Genomic DNA, 20196 nt, shown 5'->3' with positions numbered 1-20196 from the left:
TCCCCCCATCCCCATTCTCTGAACCTATCCCCCCATCCCTACTTCAGCCTTTGCACAAGCTGTTGCCACCTTTCTCCAACAGAGCCTCTCTCTGGGCTGCCCCTCCCATCCTTCAGGTCTCTGTCTCCATCTTGGGGAGGCTGAGGCTGCCCTTAGCTGTGGCACTCCCCATTTCCCAGGTCACACTCCAGCTTCCCTCCACATCTCTCATCCCTACCTAACACTGAGGCCTTATTCTATTCCCCCATCCCTCCCAGAGCAGGGTGCTTGTCTTTCTTTGTTCCTGAGGCCTATGGCAGCACCTAGCACACACACACACACACACACACACACACACACACACACACACACACTCACTCACTCCAGCCTGCTGAATGAACTGAGTGGATGAGTAATGAACGAAGCTGCTAACATTGAAGTGATTGCTGTGTGACAAGTACTTCACCAGGCAGACTTTGCATCTCATCCAAATATCAAAGCTCAGCAGAGGCAGCTATCATGGACCCTATCGGACGTGCAAAACAGCTAAGGCTTGAAGAGGTGATGGGCCCCTGGTGTGAGCAGGGGCAAGGTCTGCATTACTCACAGGAGGCAGCTGGGTGCCAGCCTATACCCAAAGGGTTGGGACATGATGGCAGTAGGGCTCAACTAAAGCCCCATTCTTTATTTTTTTTTTTATTATATATATAACATTCTGCCTCCATGTACACCTGAAGGCCAGAAGAGGGCACCAGATCTCATTACAGATGGTTGTGAGTCATCATGTGGTTGCTGGGAATTGAACTCAGGTCCTCTGAAAGAACAGTCAATGCTCTTAACCACTGAGCCATCTCTCCAGCCCCTAAAGCTCCATTCTAGTGTGACCTACTTCCTTAGGTTTCCTGGGACTGCCCAGGTTTCAGTACTGGTGGCAAATGGGCAGGTTGCCACCTTGTTTCTTACGCCACAGGGTTGGCCCACTCCCCTCTGTACCTCTGAGCAAGCCAGTGCTGCCCTTATGGGCTATGACTGGAGGGGTTGGTTCCTGCCTTTTTCCTGTCCTCAGGGATGGTGGCTTCATCATCGTGGGCCAGCCTATGAAGCCTGTGCTCATCAAAAGGCTCCGATGGCCTTTTCTGGACTCAGGCAAATGAAAGAAAATACATTCTAGATAATACACAAGATGAAAGCTGCCCTCACCTAGATGTTCTCTCAGAGAAAACACTTGCTCCCTCTTGCCCTTTTCTTTGAAGCATACTTGTATGTGTGTGTCCAGGCACATGCATGCTGTGCACACACATGTGCTGCACATGTAGAAGTTGGCTCTCTCCTTCCACTACGTAGGTCTGGGGGATCAGCCGTGGCAGCGGGCACCCTTACTCACTGTGCCATCTCGCCCGCTCCACACCCATGGCCTATTTTCTGCTCATCAATCTGCCCCACCTTAGTCACACGCAGACTGTACAATAGCTCCCCTAAGAAGTCAAGTGGCTGTCCGGGTTCCCAGAGCACTCGGCAGGAGGGCAGGGAGGGCCCTGGATGTCAGCCTGGGAATCCTCTCTGACATGTGGTGCGGCACAGGAAAGCCATGTGGGGCTGGGAGCTCTGCCAATTTCCAGCTTTGGGCTTTCCACTCCATTCTTTCCGCCCTAGAGAGGCTTCCCAGGCCTGAGCTCAGCGGCCGTAACCTTGCATGAATAGCTGCCCAGCTCAGAAAGAGGTTTTGGGCCCTGATTTCCATGGTGGCTTACACAGCCTGCTGGAGAGGGGAGGGAGGACTTGGCAAGAACACTGTACAGAAAACACAGGGAAGGGGGTTAACCGAGAAATTCACGAGGAAAACTTGTCTCTGAGAACATGAGAGAGACAGCCCCACCCAGACCGAGAGTGCTCCTAACCCTTAGAACCAGACTGAGCGCATGGGCTGGGAGGGGCAAAGGGAATGTGCATCTGTGAAGTCAGTGCCCATGCCCATGCTGGGAGTTGTGGGGTCCTTGTCCAGGCTGTGCAGGCCAGTGCCAGCAGCAGTGAGCATTGGTGTCTGCTACAAGCCTGTGTAGTAGGACCCAGGACAGGAGGAGTGGGGCCCAGCCTGACGTGGTGTGACTCCAGCACGAAAAGGCCTGGGCCAGCCTCCTGCTGACACCAAAGACGGTGTGGGCAGAGGCGCCTCTTATCAGAGCGAGCTCAGCCCCAGAAAGGGTGGGTCTAGGTCAGACATCATGAGGGACTTCCCAGATGTCTGAATTATGATACCGTGCCAAAGGAGTTGGAAGAAAAGCCTCTCCCATACAGATAGTGCAAGGGAGAAGTTTCTTGAGGTTGATTGAAGGCAGCCATCTTTTGGAACATGAGAACAGACACTGGGTACATTTCAAGATCTGGGTATGCAGTTCAGTGGTGGAGAGCTTGCCGGGCTGACAGAAACTCGAATTCTATTCTCTGGCTTTACCTCTAAAATAAAAATATATCTCCAAGTCCTTCTTAAAATACTGGACAGGCTTCTAGGAGAGGAGTAGCTTAAGAGCAGAGGGTCTGTGGGGTGGACACGGCTCCTTTTCCTAGCCAAAAGCTGTGCTTTCCAGCAATGCACAGCACCTTTTCTGTTTCACCACATCCATCTCAACACAGATATAGCCAGGAGACACACTGCTCTGGATTTCCAGCGCTGAGATGGAGGGGAACAGACACACGGTCAAAGTAAAAGGGCACTGACCGGGTGGTGGTGGTGCATGCCTTTAATCCCAGCACTCAGGAGGCAGAGGCAGGCGGAGCTCTAAGTTGGAGGCCAACCTGGTCTACAGAGTGAGTTCTAGGACAGCCAGGGATACACAGAGACACCCTGTCTCAAAAAACCAAAACCAACAACAATAAAAAAAAAAAAGAGGACACTGGACTAGACAACAACAGTGTTCCCTCTAGGGTGGCAGCTTCCCCGGGGTCCATCTTTAGCAACCCCCACCCCTACTCCATCCCAGGTCCGACATAGGGAAGAGGAAGTCCCCAGAGCATCCGTCCTCTTCATTCCTCTGCTCTGCCACCTTCCTGCACTGCACGCATGTGCTTCCCACCAGCGTCATGTTCCCAGTGCTCACACCTTTGAGCTAAATAAAAAGAGCGAAAGCCCTACTTCTAAGGGGAAACGCAACTGTCTGCCTCAGCCAAGGAGGGAACACCAATTTCCTTTCCCTCTTGCTGAAGGTTCAAGGTAACACAACTGAAAGGTTCAAGAGAAAGTAGGAGGAGCTGGGGAGCTAGCGCCATTGGTAGGGCACCTGCCTAACATGTACAAAGCTGTGGATTCAGTCCCCAGCACCATATAAAACAAGGCAAGGAAGTACAAGCTTGTAATCCCAGCACTTAGGAAGTGTAAACAGGAGGATCAGAAGCCCAAAGTCACCCATATCTACATAGCATGTTTGAGGCCAGCCTAGCCTACATGAGACCCCGTCTCAAAAGGAGAAAGGAAAAAAAAAAAAGAAAGAAAAAGAAAGAGCTGGAGCTATGGCTCAGCAGTGAAGAGCTCTGCTACTCTTGCTGAGGACCTGGGTTCAGTTTCCAGCGCATACAAAGTGGCTCACAGTCATCTCTAGCTCAGTTCCTGGGGATCTGATGGCCTCTTCTGACCTACTCTGGTACTGGACATGAACATGGTACACATACATACACGCTGGCAAAACACTCATACACACAAAATAAATTAAAAAGAAAAAAGAGAACCAAAGCAGAAGCCAAGAATGGAGCATGCCTATCATTCCAGCATTTGAGAGGTTGAGGCAGGAGAATCAATGTGAATACAAGGCCAACCAACCAACCAACAAAAACCCCACTCACCTCAAATTAGAGGCTGGAATGTAATTCAGAGGAAGAGGGAACAGGAGGCTGCTATTCACATACTAATTAGACAAAAAAGGCAAACCAAACTCAAGAACATGTAATACTTGGAACAATTGCGGCTGAGTTCCCGAGTCTCCCCTGAGTCTCCCAGCACTGAGGTGCCAATCCTGGGGAGAGGAAAAGGCAGGGGCACTTCCAGATCCAGAAGACCTCACTGTACTCTCCTGTCGAGGACTCTAACCCCTGCCTGGTACATGGTGCCCATAAACTCAGATGCTCAGCTCTGGCCAAGGAGGGGCTAGATGGCTAAGGGTTGACAGAGTGTGGGGTTGGGTGCGGACAGCTCTCCTGGCCTAATTCAGCCCTAGGCATAAAACTTAAACTAGACAGGGACATTCCCAGGTGCCAGAAAGCTTCCCTGTTGGGGCGGGAGGCCACCTTCACCTGCCTTCATCCTCCAATCCTCTCATCCTCCATATGTTATGGAAGCCCTACTCACTCCTCCACCAGGCATTAAGAATTTCCCTCATGAAGCCACAGGCTCGGCCCACACTGCTCACACTGGCCCACACCCAGGGCAGTTAGCCCTTTTTCGCTGTTTGGATCAGGCTGTGCGCATGTGTCCATCGCCTCCCTGCAAGATATCCCTCCAGTGTGAGACTCGCACCTTAAACACCTTAAATGAGCACTAGCAGATTTACCCCAGGTGTGATGGCCCAGTGGACCAGAGAACGCTGGTCTCTGCAGCCAGGCCCAAAACATATGCTAGGAAGGAACCTGGCAGCCTTAGGGGAGGTGGGATAAGAGTCCACAGAGAAGGCCATGGCAGAGGCTGTAACAAGAGGTTGTGCCTTTCAGATTCATGAGCTCTGCCAAACTGATATTCCAAAATGAACATTAGAGAGGAAAGGAAGCCAGAGAAGCCAGGCCCCTGCCTCTGTCCCACCTACACTGTCTGTATTTTCTGACCTAGCTCGTCACTTTCCCCAACACTAGCATTCCCTAAAATGGCGGAATCTGTGTGTGTGTGTGTGGTGGGGGAGGGTCAGGTCTGCCTTTTGGAGAGCAGGGAGAAAGTACTAGAACTTTCTATATTACTCCAGCCATTTTACTCCTCCCTCCCCCTCCTTCCCTCCCTTCCTTTTCTCCTTTCTTCCTTTTTTCTTTCTTCTTTTTTTTTGGTTTTAGTTTTCCAAGACAGGGTTTCTCTGTGTAACAGCTCTGGCTATCTATCCAGGAACTCACTCTGTAGACCAGGCTGGCCTCTGATTCACAGAGCTCTTCCTGCATCTGCCTCTGAGGCTCAAATGCACCACTACTGCCTGCATCCATTTCTATGCCTGCACATCTGACTGTATAAAGAAGTTTAGTGTTAGCAGCAGACTAGCAATGGTTCAGATGTGTCACAAGTGAACATTTACTGGGCCTGTATCAGTTTCTTTCCAGATTGATAATGCTACTAGAAATTACAGCTTAGTGACGAGCAGCTGTCTCGCACTGGTAGACCTCTGTTTGATCCCCAGCACCTTTCTGGGGGTGGATTTGATTGATCTCAGTTTGCCCTGTAGAGGAAGCGCCCAATCCTAGTACGTTCCAGAGAGTGCTAAGATGTCCACATCCAGGTAGCACATAGTGGCAAGAACACAGTAAAACCCCAGAGATCTTAAGGTGACAGGAGTTGTTCATCTAAATCTTGAAATTAGTGAACTCCAGATCATAATTTAGTTTGTCTTCAAACAGGTTCTTCTCCCTCTGGTCATTCCCCAAAGAATTTCATCATCCCGAACTCAACAGCTGCTCAGTAGTTAGGGAAGACAAGGATGCTCGCATTGTAGACTAGGAACATTCTGGAAGGGGAACAACCAGCATACAGCATGGCCATGCTGGAGTATCCCTAGGCAAGCCTTAGATGCCACAGAGGGGCGGGGTCGAGCTCCCAAGTCCCTCTCTTTTCCATTGGTCTGTCATCTTAGCTCCTGTGCTGTGTGTCCCCTCAGCACTGTTCTTCCTCCACACAGCACAAGAGCGAGAGCTGAGAATTATCTTTCATGCGCGTGTGCAACTTCTATTGACTTGTAGGCTCCGTGGGAGGAGACAGTGTGTGCTGTCATGGTCCCCAGTGTGAGGCCGTCCACTGAGGAGGTACTAGTTGTTGCACTGTTGGAGGCAGGTCAGAGGACCGTTAACTGCTGTGCTGCCGTACAGTTCTGGAGGGAGGGATGATGTGGAAGGCTAGAGATGGCACATGAAACATAAAGCCCAACCAACATTATATCCAAATTCAACAGAGATGGTCTTAGCCTCTGAAAAGCAGCCCTATGTCAGTGATTTATAGTTTATTTGAAGCTTCCTTTTCTGATCCTTCTTCTCGATGCCCAGAACTTCCTCCCATCTGCCAGCCTACCTGCTCCCCAGAAGACAACATTTCTCCTACCTAGGGTGGTATGGCAGAGGGGGCACATGGAAGGCTCCTATGTGGAAGAAAGAATACATCCTTCTATCCAGTCCAAAGGGTCTCTCACCTAGTTTCCTCCCTCCACACTAAGGGGCGCTGAGACTGAGAACATGCCTCCTCAAGACAAGGGGATGGTCACTCCAGATTCACCAAGTATTCCCTCCTCAGGAAGATGGGAGGGGCAGCTCAGAGGATAACAGCTATTTCCTAGCCCAAGTCCCCTGAACTGCTTTGCTCTAGGAGACTCGGAGAGACTTCTGGAAATGGGGCAGAGAGAGAAGATGAGAAAATAAAAGGGGGTTGGAGGAATTAGGGTTGAAAATTTAGCCTGGATTACACAATGAGGCTCTGTTGAGAGGAAGATGAACTGGGATGGGGGAGGAGCTCATGAGGCCCAGGGCTGCTCCCCCACCCAGGATCTATCTGTAGTTAATAATTGGGGGGGGGGGAGAAAAGAGACTTTTCACCCCCAGGGTACCTGGTAAGGTACCCATGCTCCTGTAAATAAGTACACAGCTTTTCATCCATGTTTATGTAACATCTCTAGTGAAATTCAATGGGTCATTAGAAGAGGAGGAGGAAGACGTGACAGACAACCAGAAAGTGGAAGGGGGATGAGTCAGAAAGATGAGGTCATCAGTGGGAATGAGACTGAATGAGAGGGTGATGGTGAATGTGACCAAATGTACTGCACGCGTGTATGATGCATCACACACATGTATGAAATGTTGGCATGAAGTCCAGTATTAGACATAATCAATAATTTAATGTTATAAACTTTTTTAAAAAAAGAGATTTGGAACTGGGGAAAAAAGCAAGAAAGTGAAAAAGGGTTCCACTGGGGTAAAATGCCGAGTCCCTCTACTGACAAGCCCACACTGACAAAGTGTCCTATAAACTCATCTTAGCTTTTGTTTAGACAAAGCCATAAAGACAGGTATCTGGGAGCTGGAATGATGGCTAACACTTGCTGCTCTTGCAGAAGACTTGGGTTCGGTTCCCAGTACCTGAATGGTGGCTCACAACCATCTGTAACTCCAGGTTCAGCGGGTCTGATGCACTATTTGAATTCTGCAGGCAACAGGTTTGCACATGGTGCATAAACATAATATGTAAACACAACACCGACACACATAATGTCAAGTAAATAAATAAGCAAATTTAGACTGGAGCCTCTGGCTTCTTCCGCATCTTCCCTCCCCTTCTTATTTCTCTAACTGTCCCTCCTCTTTTTTGGTCGCCCTCTCAACTTTGTGGATATTCACTGTTGAATGCTGAGGTTGTCCAGCACCAACCCCCCTCCCCGCCCAGGGTCTTCTTTATTCTAACCTACTCTAGGCTGAGGAGCAACTGTTGCCCCAACACATTAATGCAATGCTGGGATAGTCCTAGCGGGTGCATTGACCCGATTCCACATTTATCAGACATTAAAATTCAAAACCAGGCGCTGGAAAGGTGGCTCAGCAGTTCAAAGAGCTTACTGCTCTTGCAGAGGATCTGAATTCAGTTTCCAGTACCCACATGTCAGCTCACAGTTACATGTAACTGTATGGTGGGTTGAGTAGGTATGGCCACCATAAACTCATGTGTTTGACTGTTTGGCCCATGGGGAGTGGCACTATGAGGAGGTACGGCCTTGTTGGAGGAAGTGTGCCACTGGGCGGTTTGAGGGCTCAGATGTTTAAGTGTAGGCTCAGTGGCACATAGTTCTTTTGGGGCTGCCTGAAGATCAAAATGTAGAACTCTCAGCTCCTTTTCCAGCACTGTGTCTGCTTGCTTGCCATGATGATAATGGACTAAACCTCTGAAACTGTAAACCAGCCCCAATTAAATGCTTTCTTTTATAAAAGTTGCCATGATCATGGTGTCTCTTCACAGCAACAGAAACCCTAACTAAGTCAGTTCCAGGGGATCCATGACACTAACTTCTGGCATCAGCATACATGATGTACATAAATTCACTCAGGTGCATGCTAGCGTGCACACACACACACACACACACACACACACACACACACAAAAACATCTTTTAAAATACAAAATGAACTTTAGGTCCTCTGCACTTCTGTGCACAAGAGGAAACAGAACATTAATAGACTGTGAGCCAGAAAATCGACACTGCTCTCCTGGTACAAAGACCTCAGGCAGGTCATTAAAACTCTTTAGCTTAGCAGAGAATATTAAGTTTAAGTGCTAGTCAAACAGCAAACTCAATCAATAAAAAGGAAAAAAAAAATAAAAAAAACCCAAGTTCTGTCTGCCTCTAGAATTGTATAGAGGCTAACAAAATCATGTTAGTGTCAAAACCCCCAAGTTTCCTTAAGCCTCCTTATTAGCCACAATTTGAAAAGTTGCATCTACACTAAACATGCTGTCAATCCAAGCCAACAATTAAAGGAAAAGGGCCATGCTCTATTTCCCTCACCACCAACTCCCTGCCCCAAAAGTCAGGCTAGTTTCAAATTCCCAGAGTAACCAGGACTTCTGGCAAATGCTCCTCCACTCCAATCTACTTAAGCTTATTTCATCTTGTTTTCTAACTAGAATTCAAGCTCATTCCCTTATCTTTATTCCCAGTATGAATCAGCAGGAGCCTCCCACAGGTGATAAAATCATAGGCTGAGCGACATCGACGAGTGGTCTTCCGGTAATTTTTTATAGAAGGTAAATTGTCATAATTCCATGAAAGGGTTAGAGAAACGGGAGGAAAGTCTGGATCCTGCTCTTAGGAGCCCCCAGGTTTTAGTTTATTGGATTCCTGAGTCCACTTTGTGGAAGAAACATCTGACCTGAACAATAAAAAGATGAAAACAGAACCACCCAGCCTCAGTTCTGATGGGTGTCTGTAAAGAAAAACCTGCAGGTCTCAGGAAAGTACTACACGGTACATCCTCTCTTTAGAGCCCACACTGCTGTACGTCACTGAGAAAGAAGCTCAAAGGACACAGGCTTGGTGGTACATGCCCAAACCCTGGCACTTAGAAAGGCTGAAGCAGGAGGATCACAGGTTTCAGGTCAGCCTTGGTGGCCGGGTGATAATGTCTTGGGGGTGGTGGTGGGGGGACAACAGGAGGACATGGTGGGTGTGGCAATGCTTGCCTGTAAATCCCAGCACTTGGGAGGCTGAAGTTGGATAACTGGGGTGAGTTCAAGACCATCCTGGGCTCCAAAGTGAGACCTTATTTCATTAAATTAAAAAAACAAAACAAAACCAACCAACCAAACAAACAAAAAACCCAACTTGAGCTGGCAGGAAGTGGAGAGTGTCCCTAGTATTAGACATAAGCTAGAAGGCCCAGGGGAGCTCCCTGATGGCAACCAACCACTGCCATCTTCAGCCTCTGAGGTGACAGGGAGCATGGGAGACAGACAACAGTTGCGGTCGCACATACCTTAGCCATATTGGAGATTATGATTCTTTGAAACTTATGGGCACTCATATTCTGGCAAAATCTCCAGGTACATGTGCTCTGTTTAATTTTTTCAACACCTGTTATCAGTTTTCACATGCAAACACAAACACATGCATTGTACTATTTAATCCCAGTAACTCTATGGGCTAAATATAAACATTATTTCAAACACCTGAATGCAAAGCTTCTGAGCTATTATATATCAGGCCTGTAATCCCGTCTACTTGGAGACAGGCAGGAGAATCATGATCTGAAAACCTGCCTATGCTACAGAGTGAGTTCAAGTCCAGCCTGGGCAATGTAGTGAGAATCTGTCTTAAATAAAAAGTAAAAAAGAGGGCTGTCACTATAGCTTAGTGGTGGTGGTGGTGAGGGCAGGGGGCTTGTGCAAAGGCCTGGGTTTGATCCCTACATGGTGGGGAAAAACGTTTATCAGACAGGATTAAAAAAAATCAGTAACCTCAAGACAGAAAACAGCAATTGACCAAAATACACACTTAGGCCTTGCCATCCCATTTCTAACTGTACAAAAAAGTACTCAGACGGCTGGAACACTACTTCCTGTGGCCCTTTCTCAGTCACTGAACTTTAGGATCAGTGTGAGGAAGAATTCCTTCTTAAATCCTTCTGTAATCAAAGACTGACAGAATGGGGAATTGATTACATACTGATAAGTACATCTAAATCACAGATAAGTACAGACTGATGAAGAAACAGGACAAAAGAACGTTTTGACAAATCATAGTGCATAAACACATCAGGGGAAGAAACTGATCTCCATGGCCTCCCTCCTTCTAATACTTAAGATGACCGTACTCTTCCCAAAAGACGAAAACCAACCCGTTGGGTCTCCAGAAATCTATCTTGCCTAGAAGTTGGAAATAATATTTCAAAATCCTAGTCACTGTCCTCCAATCCCCAGCCCTTGAAATGGCCTTTACCTTCTACAGGGGAGGTTTTCAGTCTGGCGCAGATGTCCTGTACACCTCCATAGTGGGCATTGATCTGGTTGATTGCGTCCACCGAACGCAGCTCCATGAGCTTTCTCAGGTCCTTTAATGTGCAGCCAAACTCCCCTTCATAGTTCTCACCTACCGAGTTCCTCCCCAAGCTATGTCCTGATGGGTTCGTCATTTTGCCTGCGGTTACCAGACTCTCAGAGAAGATGTAGAGTTTCTCTCCAACTGATCAGTGTCTCTTGCCTTCTCTTCCCTGTTTCTTCCCACTTCTTTCTTCGCTGGGAGCCCAGTGAGGGGATAAATTGGCAATATCTTGTGCAGTAAGCTTCAGAGTCGTAACACCAAGCCTAGATCTTCCCTTCTGTATCAAGTCTACTGTGAGAGGAGGAAGAGGTTGGGGAACTTAGTAGAAAAGGGACTTGGCGTCACGCTGATTGTTGTCCTCTAGGTGATGATGAAAATAGTTGTCCAGAGTAGGAAGGTTCCTAGCTTAGACTACTTGTCCATATAGAAGAGTAAACGGGATAAGCATGTTACCATGGAGGCAACCCTAGCAACAACCAGCAACTGCGATGGTAGAGCAGTGTCGTCAGGAGAAAGAGGAGGGCTCCCTGGATAACGATGGCAGCTAGGTCTCTGGAATAGAGATGCAAAAAAGGACAAAAAGAAACAATTAGAACAGCCATGAGGATCCAGGATCTGCAAGGTTTTTCCCAGCACAAGGGTTTAAATGACAGTTGGTGTCTGAACGGAACTGATAGCTGAGGCCTAAGCTGAGTGGCCAGACCCATGGGAGGCCCTGGGTGGGCCTGTTGACTGGTAATGTAGAGAATTTATCTCAGAAACATCGTCTTTAAGTCTCACTTCTACCAAACAAAGGCACACAAATTAATTTAAGAAACTTACATATAAAAGGTTACAACCTTTAATGCCTCCCCATAGCCTCTCAGGAAATGTTGATTACAGGATACTTTAGTCTGGCTTTTCCTGTAAGGTGAGAGAAGAATCAGAAAAGAAATCTAGACCCAAGGATCTGGAGGATGGCTTGCCTGTGCACCAACCACTCCTATGAGCCATACTCTTCCCTATTCCCAACACAGACAATTACAAACCAGGAAGACAGGCCGATAAAGGGTCCCTTAAAACACTCAGCCTTCAGTGGTATGAAAATTTGGCAACCTAGGGCAATTATCTGGCATCAAACTTTGGTCGTAGGGCTAAGCCCTCCCAGCGGCTTTTCCTGGTGAGGAAAGAGTAAAATGCTCTGGCGTTTATGATACAGGGTGGAATCATTTTTTTTCCCTATAAAGGGCAGATAGACCTCTGAGGAAGAAAGATAGCAAGCCTGAAACCTGTGAGTGTTCAAATTTCTCCAAGGTAGGAGAGAGAAATTCAGCCGGTGCCCAGGCCCCAACAGTCATCAGCTTGAGGAAGCACCAGAGGGTCTCACGTTAGTACAGTGACATCTCAGAGAGAAGCGGCATTTCTCCCTCAGAGAGACAAGGGCTACCTGGAGCACAGACTGGCTGAGTGTGTGACACAGCTAAATGTAAGTAAGGACAATCAGAGCTGAAGGTGGCACAGAGACTGAGCTGAGCCCCGTGCTCGGCTGCAGACAAGGTCTGATACATGTCACACATCAGCGGCTCCAATGTGAGGGCTCTCACTAAATGTAGCACCCAAACAGGTAAGGCCTATGGTAAATACCCACCCCGCAATTGGGCTATGCTGCCAGAGGCTGGCAAGGCACTCCAATTGGCTGGGTAATAAACAGATGCCATCCTGGCTTCCAAAATGTGAACAAAATCAAGAATCAACAGATAAGGCCTTTTTTTTTTTTTTATCAGATAGTTTCTCCAGAAACTGATCTGATCAAAGCCCCTGCAGATTCCACCCAATCCTGTTCCAGGCAGGTTCCTCTGGGAAGCAGGGTGTCGCACCCCTCCCTCGGCTAGCATACCTCATCAACATCCTTGTACTCTGACTTACAGTAAGTTAAGCAAGCAAGGAATCCTGAGAGACACGTGTGAAAAGGGCCTGAGGCTGTGGGCCTAACTCCCTCGTTCAGTCTGGCATAGGAGCAGGAGCAACTCTAGCTGTCCCTACCTACTCAAATCCTTTGGGGAGGAGAACTGAGGACAGCGCAAGAAGGGAGCACACATTCACATGGCTATGCTGTCATAATTGCCCAATTTCGTTATTACTTTTAATTTCTTACTTATCTAATTTACTATCTATTGTGTGTGTGTGCATGCATGTGTGTGTGTGCACATGCGCACACATGCACGCACACGTATATGCACATGTTTGTGTGTATACATATTCTTAGAGGTAAACTTTGGGCCAGGGTGTCTCGTTGACCTAGAGCTCCCCAGTTAATAGACTAGGCTGGCTAGCCAGTGACCTCCAGAGATCCTTTTGTCTTTGCTTCCCAGAGCTGGGATTACAAGCACATGCCACCACCCTGACTTTTTATGTGAGTGATGGGGCTTGAACTCAAGTCTCCATGCTTGCATGGCAAGCACTTTACCAACTGGGCTATCACCTCAGCTTTTGTGCCTGTAAAGCAAGGCCTTGCCTCTAAAATTAAATGTTATAATAAGTATTTTCTTTTAGGGAAAACATCTCTTATGCATGTATGCATAGGGTTCTGTTCTACTGAACAGTGGGTATCTTGGGATGCATCTTCCCTCACCAGCTGTCACAGGACTCTCCTCAGTTTAGTTCTCCTAGCCTGTAAGGCATGAGAGGGACTAGAGCAGCAAGAGACCCATCCTGACCCTTAGGTAGAGACCCTTGATCTTGCAGAGGATGCCCAAGACAATGCTGATGAGCATGGAGTTGGGAATTAGAGTTTACATTTCTTCCCCACCACCCCCGCTTTCTCATTTGAGACAGGGTTCCTCTGTGTAGCCCTGGCTGTTCTGGAACTCGCCCTGTAGACCAGGGTGACCTCCAACTCTGAGATCTGCCAGCTTCTACCTCCCAATTGCTGGGATTAAAGATATGTACCACCATCATCCAGCAGATTTTTACTTTTTTAATTCAGTTTTTTTATTTTATGCATATGGATATTTTGACTGCATGCATATTTGAACACCACTTGCAAGCTAGAAGGAACCAAAGGAGGCGAGGCCAGAAGATGTCAGATGCCTGGAACTTGAGTTTTGTATGGTTGTGAGCTGCCATGTGGGTGCTGGGAACAGAACAGAACCTGAGTCCTCTAGAAGAGCAGCCAATGCTCTTAGCTGCCGAGTCATCTCTCCAGCTTATACTTTTTCCTTTCTTTTCTTTCCTTTTATTTATTTTTTATTTTTTTTAAAAGTCAGGCTTGCATTGGAGCCCAGGCTGGCCTGGAGCTCACGATATAGTCCAGTCTAGTTGTAAATTCACGATTCTCTAGCTGCTGCCTCTCAAGGGCTGGGATTACAGGTGTGAGCCACTACTCTTGACAGAAGCTTTTTATTTTTTCTGTCCTTGTCCACTACAGTGCTTACTCTGTGAAGCCAGGGATTCATTACTTCGAATCTCTCCTCAGGTTCAAGAAGGAGAAAGTCTTCCTCTCACAGCGACAGCCCACGGAAGAGGGTACAGACGATTAGAAGGCAGAACGCCACCGAACTGCTCCAGGAGGGGCAGAGATGTATACAGGGCAGGTCAGCTATCCAACCGTGGGCACAGAGTCCAAGGAGCAGTGTGTGATGGAGACCTCAAGTTTCAGTGGGATCTACTAAAGTCCCGGTGCACCGTGCAGACACATGAGGTCTCTAGGCTGTGAGCTCTTAGTAACTGCTGAGCTTGCTCCTACCTTTGTTAGGCAAGTACTGAAGAATCCGAGCCTTACAGTCTTCCAGCCACGGAGGCACAACCTCCGTCAGGTCAGGATTAGTCAGTCCCTCGGAGGGAAGCGTTCTGGGCTAGGTAATGTTTTCCGACCTAAGGGATGATAGGCTAGAAGGCTGAAGTCCCATCCTTTCTTCCGGGGACCAGAAATCAGATTGCTTCACATGATCACCCAGTCCTGCTTCCGGGTGCACCTGAGAGGCATGCCACCCCACACTTCCTGATAAGCCGGGTCTAATGAGACCCATTAGCAAGTACCCCAAACAAGGAGAAAACCCTACGACCCAAGTCATAACAGCTTGACAGCCTTTCCTCCAGTTCTGTCCACGGATCCCCTTACTCCACGAGCCTCTCCTGAGGTACTGAAGAAAGCATTTGTCCCCAGACCATCAGGGAAAGTTGAAACTGCCTGTGCAGGTGACAGAGGAGTCACTTTTGATGGCAGGAACCTATCCCCTGATCATCCCACGCCTCTGAAACCAGCTCCAGCACAGGCAACAAAGCAGGCTTAGAAATGGGCTTGGGGTCAGGCTTCAGTCATGCGCAGCCCTGCGGACAGGCCTGCCTGTGGGAAGTGAAGACATGGGTCATTCTATGGAGGCTGCTCAGGACAGCAGACTTTTGTGTCCTACCCTGTTCTATACTTTTGCCTTAGGGTAGGTTGATAGCACTTGGGGACACTTCAGGAATCACTATCAAGCATGGTGTGAGGGTACGGAGGAGAGCTCCCGGGATAGCTGAGAAGGCTCGCCTTGTGGATAGGATACACCAGGCTGAAGTCTGGAAGCTGCTTCTCAGGCCCCCAGTGGTACCTGCCATCTTCTTCGCTTAGCTCCCTCATCCCAAATAATGGTCCACTTTTCTCACACTCAGGAGAAGAGCAGGGGTGAAGAGAGGTGGGGAGGGAGGAAAATACTGAGCACAAGCAATGTGTTCGGCACTATACTTGAGACTTCCAGTGGAAATGAGAATGATACTCAGTATATATAATATGAATGCAAATAGTATCTAGTACCTAGCACAGTGGCCGAAAGGACTGGCCGCTGTGTGCCCAGTAGTTATTGTTATTACGTGCTCCGTGTCACCAGGGCTCAACAGCCTTATTTACAGAACACAAGTTCAGAGAGTCAGGGTTGAGCTCTAACCTGAATCCAATGCCACCCTACCTCAAAAACAAGACCAAAGCTATAGGAAAATGAAAATAAAGCTAAAGATTTACTCTCTAAACTTCAAAGGGCCACAGAAACCCATTGGTCCCTTGCTCATGCCCCATAAAGGCTTTGAAACAGGTGAAACAGCTTTTGAGTTTTCTAAGCAGTGGTAGACCCAAAGCTCCCCATGGGAAGCCATCACCCAGACCTTCCTCTCATCCATTCCACATCACCACGCTGATACCATCCCACCACTCCAAAGCAGAGGGAGCCGGGCTCTGGACCGTCACGGCTCTAGGAACATGCAGACCCCACCTGAGAAGAGCCCAGGAGTGTGGCTCTACTCCCGCTCCGCATCTCCTGGCCTTTCAACCCCCAGTGACCTGCACTGAGAGGCCCTGCTCAGGTCTGCTCCTCTCTGGCATTCCAACACTTTCCGAAGAACTATTTCCCATTAAGAAAGCTATCAGGTAGGCTGGGGTATGTTAGCGTGCTTGCCTAGCATGTAGGAGGCCCTGAGTTCCAGCCGCAGAACCACATAAACCAGAGCCAGAGTGACAGCGAACACCTGCAGTCCTAATGCTCGGTAGAGGCGGGAGATCAGGAGTTCAAGTCCAGCTTATATACTGAGTTTGAAGTCAGCCTGGCCTGCATGAGACCCTGTCTAGACAGGAACAAAGAGGGCCAGTGAGTTAGCCCAGAGGATAAAGTGACTTGGTGCCAAGACAGATGACCCCAGTTTGACCTCTGGGGACACATGGTGGAAAGAGAGAGAGGACACCCACAAGCTGTCCTCTGACATCCACACATGGGCCTCGACACACATGCCTCCCCGTTTATACACTCCCTGATAAAAATAAGTAAATGTAATTTTAAAAAACCTTTGCCAGAGTGTGGTGATGTTCGGGTGGCAGTGGTACTGCTTCTCTTCATTCCCCATTAGCTACGCTCACGACAGGAAGCCAAGTGGGAGCAGGGGCACCGGTCACAGGCTGGCACTCAGGAGGGGGAACAGTTGAAGAAAGAAAGAGACACAGCACTGGCACGAGGGACAGTGTGACTTCAGAGAGCCATAGCCAGCCTTCTCCCCGAAGCCACCAGGTATTTCCAAGTCCAAGGATAAAACACCATGCTTAGTGGAAGAGGCTAACAGTAACAGCTTTTACAAGAGTTCAAAGACACGTGTCCCAAACAATTCTGTACATGTTATGGGACACACTTGTACAAAAAGATATCTTAGACCAAATGAGAATGTTGCCCACAGGCAGAGAAGAGAAACAGGAAATGGGGAAAGACTGAGCAGAAAGGAGCCAGACGTAGCCTGATGCTAACAGTGTGCCATGAATCCACAGATTAACTAGTCCACCCCAATTTATCCCCAAGATCCACAGCTATCAACCACACCAGTAAGCATGGTAGATGACATTTGTAATTCCGAGCACTTGGGAGGCTGAGGCAGGAGAATCACTATGAGTTCGAGGCCAGGATGGGCTACAGAATGAGACTATGTCTTGAAAACAACACCCATCCGAAAGAAGAAAGAGAAAGTACGGCGTAATGCCAAGACCTTTCAATCTTGGGACAGCTGTGTTGTCTGGGGATGCTGTAAATGACAGCTAACCTTGTCAGGTCTGTGGGAGCCTGTAGAGATGCCATGAGTTGACCTACGGTTGATGGCCTTCTCCTGCCTGGCTTGCTCAGAGCCAGCCTGCGTCAGTGACTTCAGGATACATTCGATGGCACGGGCAGGGAACCAGTGTGGGGGAGCAGGAATGTGCCTTCCTTCCAGGGCAATGTCACAGCCCTTTCTCCACTCTCAGCTCCATCCTATAATAACATTTAATATCGGGATGGGAAAGGCAATCCCCTGGGACCTAGAGCTATGGGAAGGTACTCTCTTCCAGATCATCTGGGATGCACTGGGCCAGGCCATCTCATCCTTTTGTGATTAGATGACTCGTGTGTGTGTGTGTGTGTGCGCGCGCACACGCGCGTGTGTATGCTTGTGTGTGCGTGTGTATGTGCATACATGTGTGTGTGTGTGTGTCTGTCTGTCTGTCTTGGATATACAGAGGAAAAAAGCAAGCATAACGTTCTGTTGGTTAAGGAGGCTGAGAGTGAATTTTGAGTGGGAGACAGTACCATGTGGAGCAGTTCTCAACCTTCATGACGCTGCGACCCTTTAATACCATTCCTTATGTGCTGACCCCAACCATAAGATTATTTCGTTGCTGCTTCATAACTGTAATTTTTATTGCTATGAGTCTTGGTGTAAATATCTGAGATGCAGGATAGCTGATATGTGACCCACAGGTTGAGAACCTCTGATCTAGAAGGCCTAGTGGCTCAGGAGCAGGCAGTCTCGCTTCCCCGACGCCCTAATCAGGAGAAACGTCTGGGAATGCAGTCAGCTGGAGTACTTGCTTCTCACGCCTCAGAACTGAGACAGGAAGCTGCTGGGCCACATTCAGTGCTCAAGGGCAGTGACATTCAAGCACTCAGTATATATGCGCTCTTGGACTACATCGATTGCCTTTCTTGGGGCTGTTGTGGTTTTTCCACACATCGCTTCCAAGGGAACAAAGGGGCTTTTTAGCAGCTGGATTGCCTCTGGGGCTATTTTTAGGAACAAATTTCATCAGAATCTGTCCTGTTCATTGGGAAAAGTGGAGGGTCGATCTCTCTTGGCTGTGGGAGAAAGGGCCTGCACACTCCCAGGTAACGTCGCCCTTGTTACCACAACGGAGTCCCGGGGTAGCTGCTCTTTGCCTAGGGTCTGCACAGGAGAGACAGCAAAGTGACATTGCCAAGTGATGTAGGCTCGCCAGAGAATCACACTGTGGTCATAATGAGTTCACCTATGCATAGACCGAGAGCTCTCACCACCCTAGCCCACCTGGAAGACACAGGCATAGGAGGGAGGTCAGCTTGCTGAAAACATGTTTACTAAGAAAACAAATAAACAAACATGAAAACATCCCAGAAAAACAGATCCAGGTGTGGTGGCATACACGTATCACCCCAGCACCTGAGAGGATGAAGCAGGAGGATTACCATGAATTTGTGACTACATGGCAAAACCTTGGCTTAAAAAACAAAAAGGAGGGAAAGGAGAAAGGAGGAGGAGGGGGGGAGGGGGAAGAAAAAGAAGGCCTTGGGTACGGGAGGGACAGCAGGACTTCAGGGAGCTGGCCCTCTACCAGCTTCCAGATCAGGACTGAAGTCAGCCTGGGAATGGTCACCTCCCTCCCTCCCTCCCTCCCTCCCTCCCTCCCTCCCTCCTTCCTTCCTTCCTTCCTTTCTTTTTGATTTTTAGAGACAGGGTTTCTTTGTAGCTTTGGAGCCTGTCCTAGAACTTGCTTTGTAGACCAGGTTGGCCTCGAACTCAGAGATCCACCTGCCTCTCCCTCCAGAGTGCTGGGATTAAAGGCACCACCACCCAGCTGGGATTGGACATCTCTAACAATTGGGTAGTGAAGCTGTTGAGATCAGGGCAGCATTTGAGAGCCCCCGGGGGTTCTGATGCTTCCTGCCATTCACTCACATGAATCAGCAGCACGGGGCTTTGGGAGCCTGTGGCGGTCAGAAGACAGCTCTAGCTGTAGGTCGACAGGGAAGACAAGGCCACGCCACCTCTGCTCTTGTCCTCTCCTCCTTCAGTGCTCTTTGAACGTGGGTGTCTTTTTTCTTTATCTCAGAGACCCGTGAGCTTTCCAAGGGGAACTGCCTCTTTTTATAGGTTACAGCAGGAGCCTGGGCTTATTTAGGAACTTGGGCTCAGGTAGAGCCGAACCCCTTGTCAGCCCTGCTCTCTGTGGGTCTCTACAGGAAAAGAGGACAGGTGAGAACAACACACAGGTGAGGGTGAAACAGCACCCCTACCCTCACCTCATCCCCACCCTACCAAACCCCTGCCTAAGGGCCAGACCCACTGTCTCCATGACACCTGGGGTGGGCGCTGTGCACAGCTCACAGGCCAAGGGCCCCAGCGTGCTGGTGGGGGCAGCAGCTGCTGGTCTCTAGGCTGGTTGACAGGCTGTTATAAACACTCCTTTTAGGTTGCTATGGCAAAGAGAGTGTGTAGCCTGGCTACGGTGAAGCTATTTATGTGCCTGAAATGGCAGAGTGGTATGTTTTTTATTATTTTACTTTGAAAGTTTTCCTTTCCCAACCCCCCTAGAACGGCCTTAAAAAAAAAGGGGGGGGACCACAACTTTCTCGAGAACTAAAAGAACAGAGTCTGAAACAAAACTTGAGTCTTGAGCTGGGAAGGGGAAACCCGAAGTGAAAGAACGGGTAAGCGCCCTAAAGGAGGAAGGTCTGATTTCTGGCCACAAGTGTGCCTTACCACTTGGGAACTGAAGCCCTACCTTGGCCCGGCTCATCAAGAAGGGCCAAATCCAGGTTCTTGTCACCTTTCTAAGCTTCTGCCACTGAGAAAGGCAAAGCCCCTTTGTCTCTGTGCTCCAGCCATGGATTCCTTACTCCCCCATGCCCTACCACTGAAGATCTCTCCAGGGTCAGAGGAAGACAGCCTCAAAGCTACCACACCCTCTCAC

The 20196-nt window shown here is 48.7% G+C and overlaps 1 protein-coding gene across 1 annotated transcript in view; it reads right to left on the bottom strand.

Annotated features, from left to right (window-relative positions):
• The window catches only part of Atp2b4 (ATPase plasma membrane Ca2+ transporting 4), a 103553-nt gene that overhangs the window by 45881 nt on the left and 37476 nt on the right, over positions 1–20196 (bottom strand). The window contains 1 exon segment of the mRNA XM_050147711.1: positions 10626–11279. Coding sequence (XP_050003668.1) covers positions 10626–10818 — 193 coding nt within the window. The 5' untranslated portion in view covers positions 10819–11279.

The sequence above is a fragment of the Alexandromys fortis genome, unplaced genomic scaffold (assembly GCF_014885135.2).
Source record: "Alexandromys fortis isolate MF-2015 unplaced genomic scaffold, M_Fortis_MF-2015_v1.1 scaffold_58, whole genome shotgun sequence".
Lineage (NCBI taxonomy): Eukaryota > Metazoa > Chordata > Mammalia > Rodentia > Cricetidae > Alexandromys > Alexandromys fortis.
Note: the sequence above shows the minus strand (reverse complement) of the source record. Positions and strands in the feature narration are given on the sequence as shown.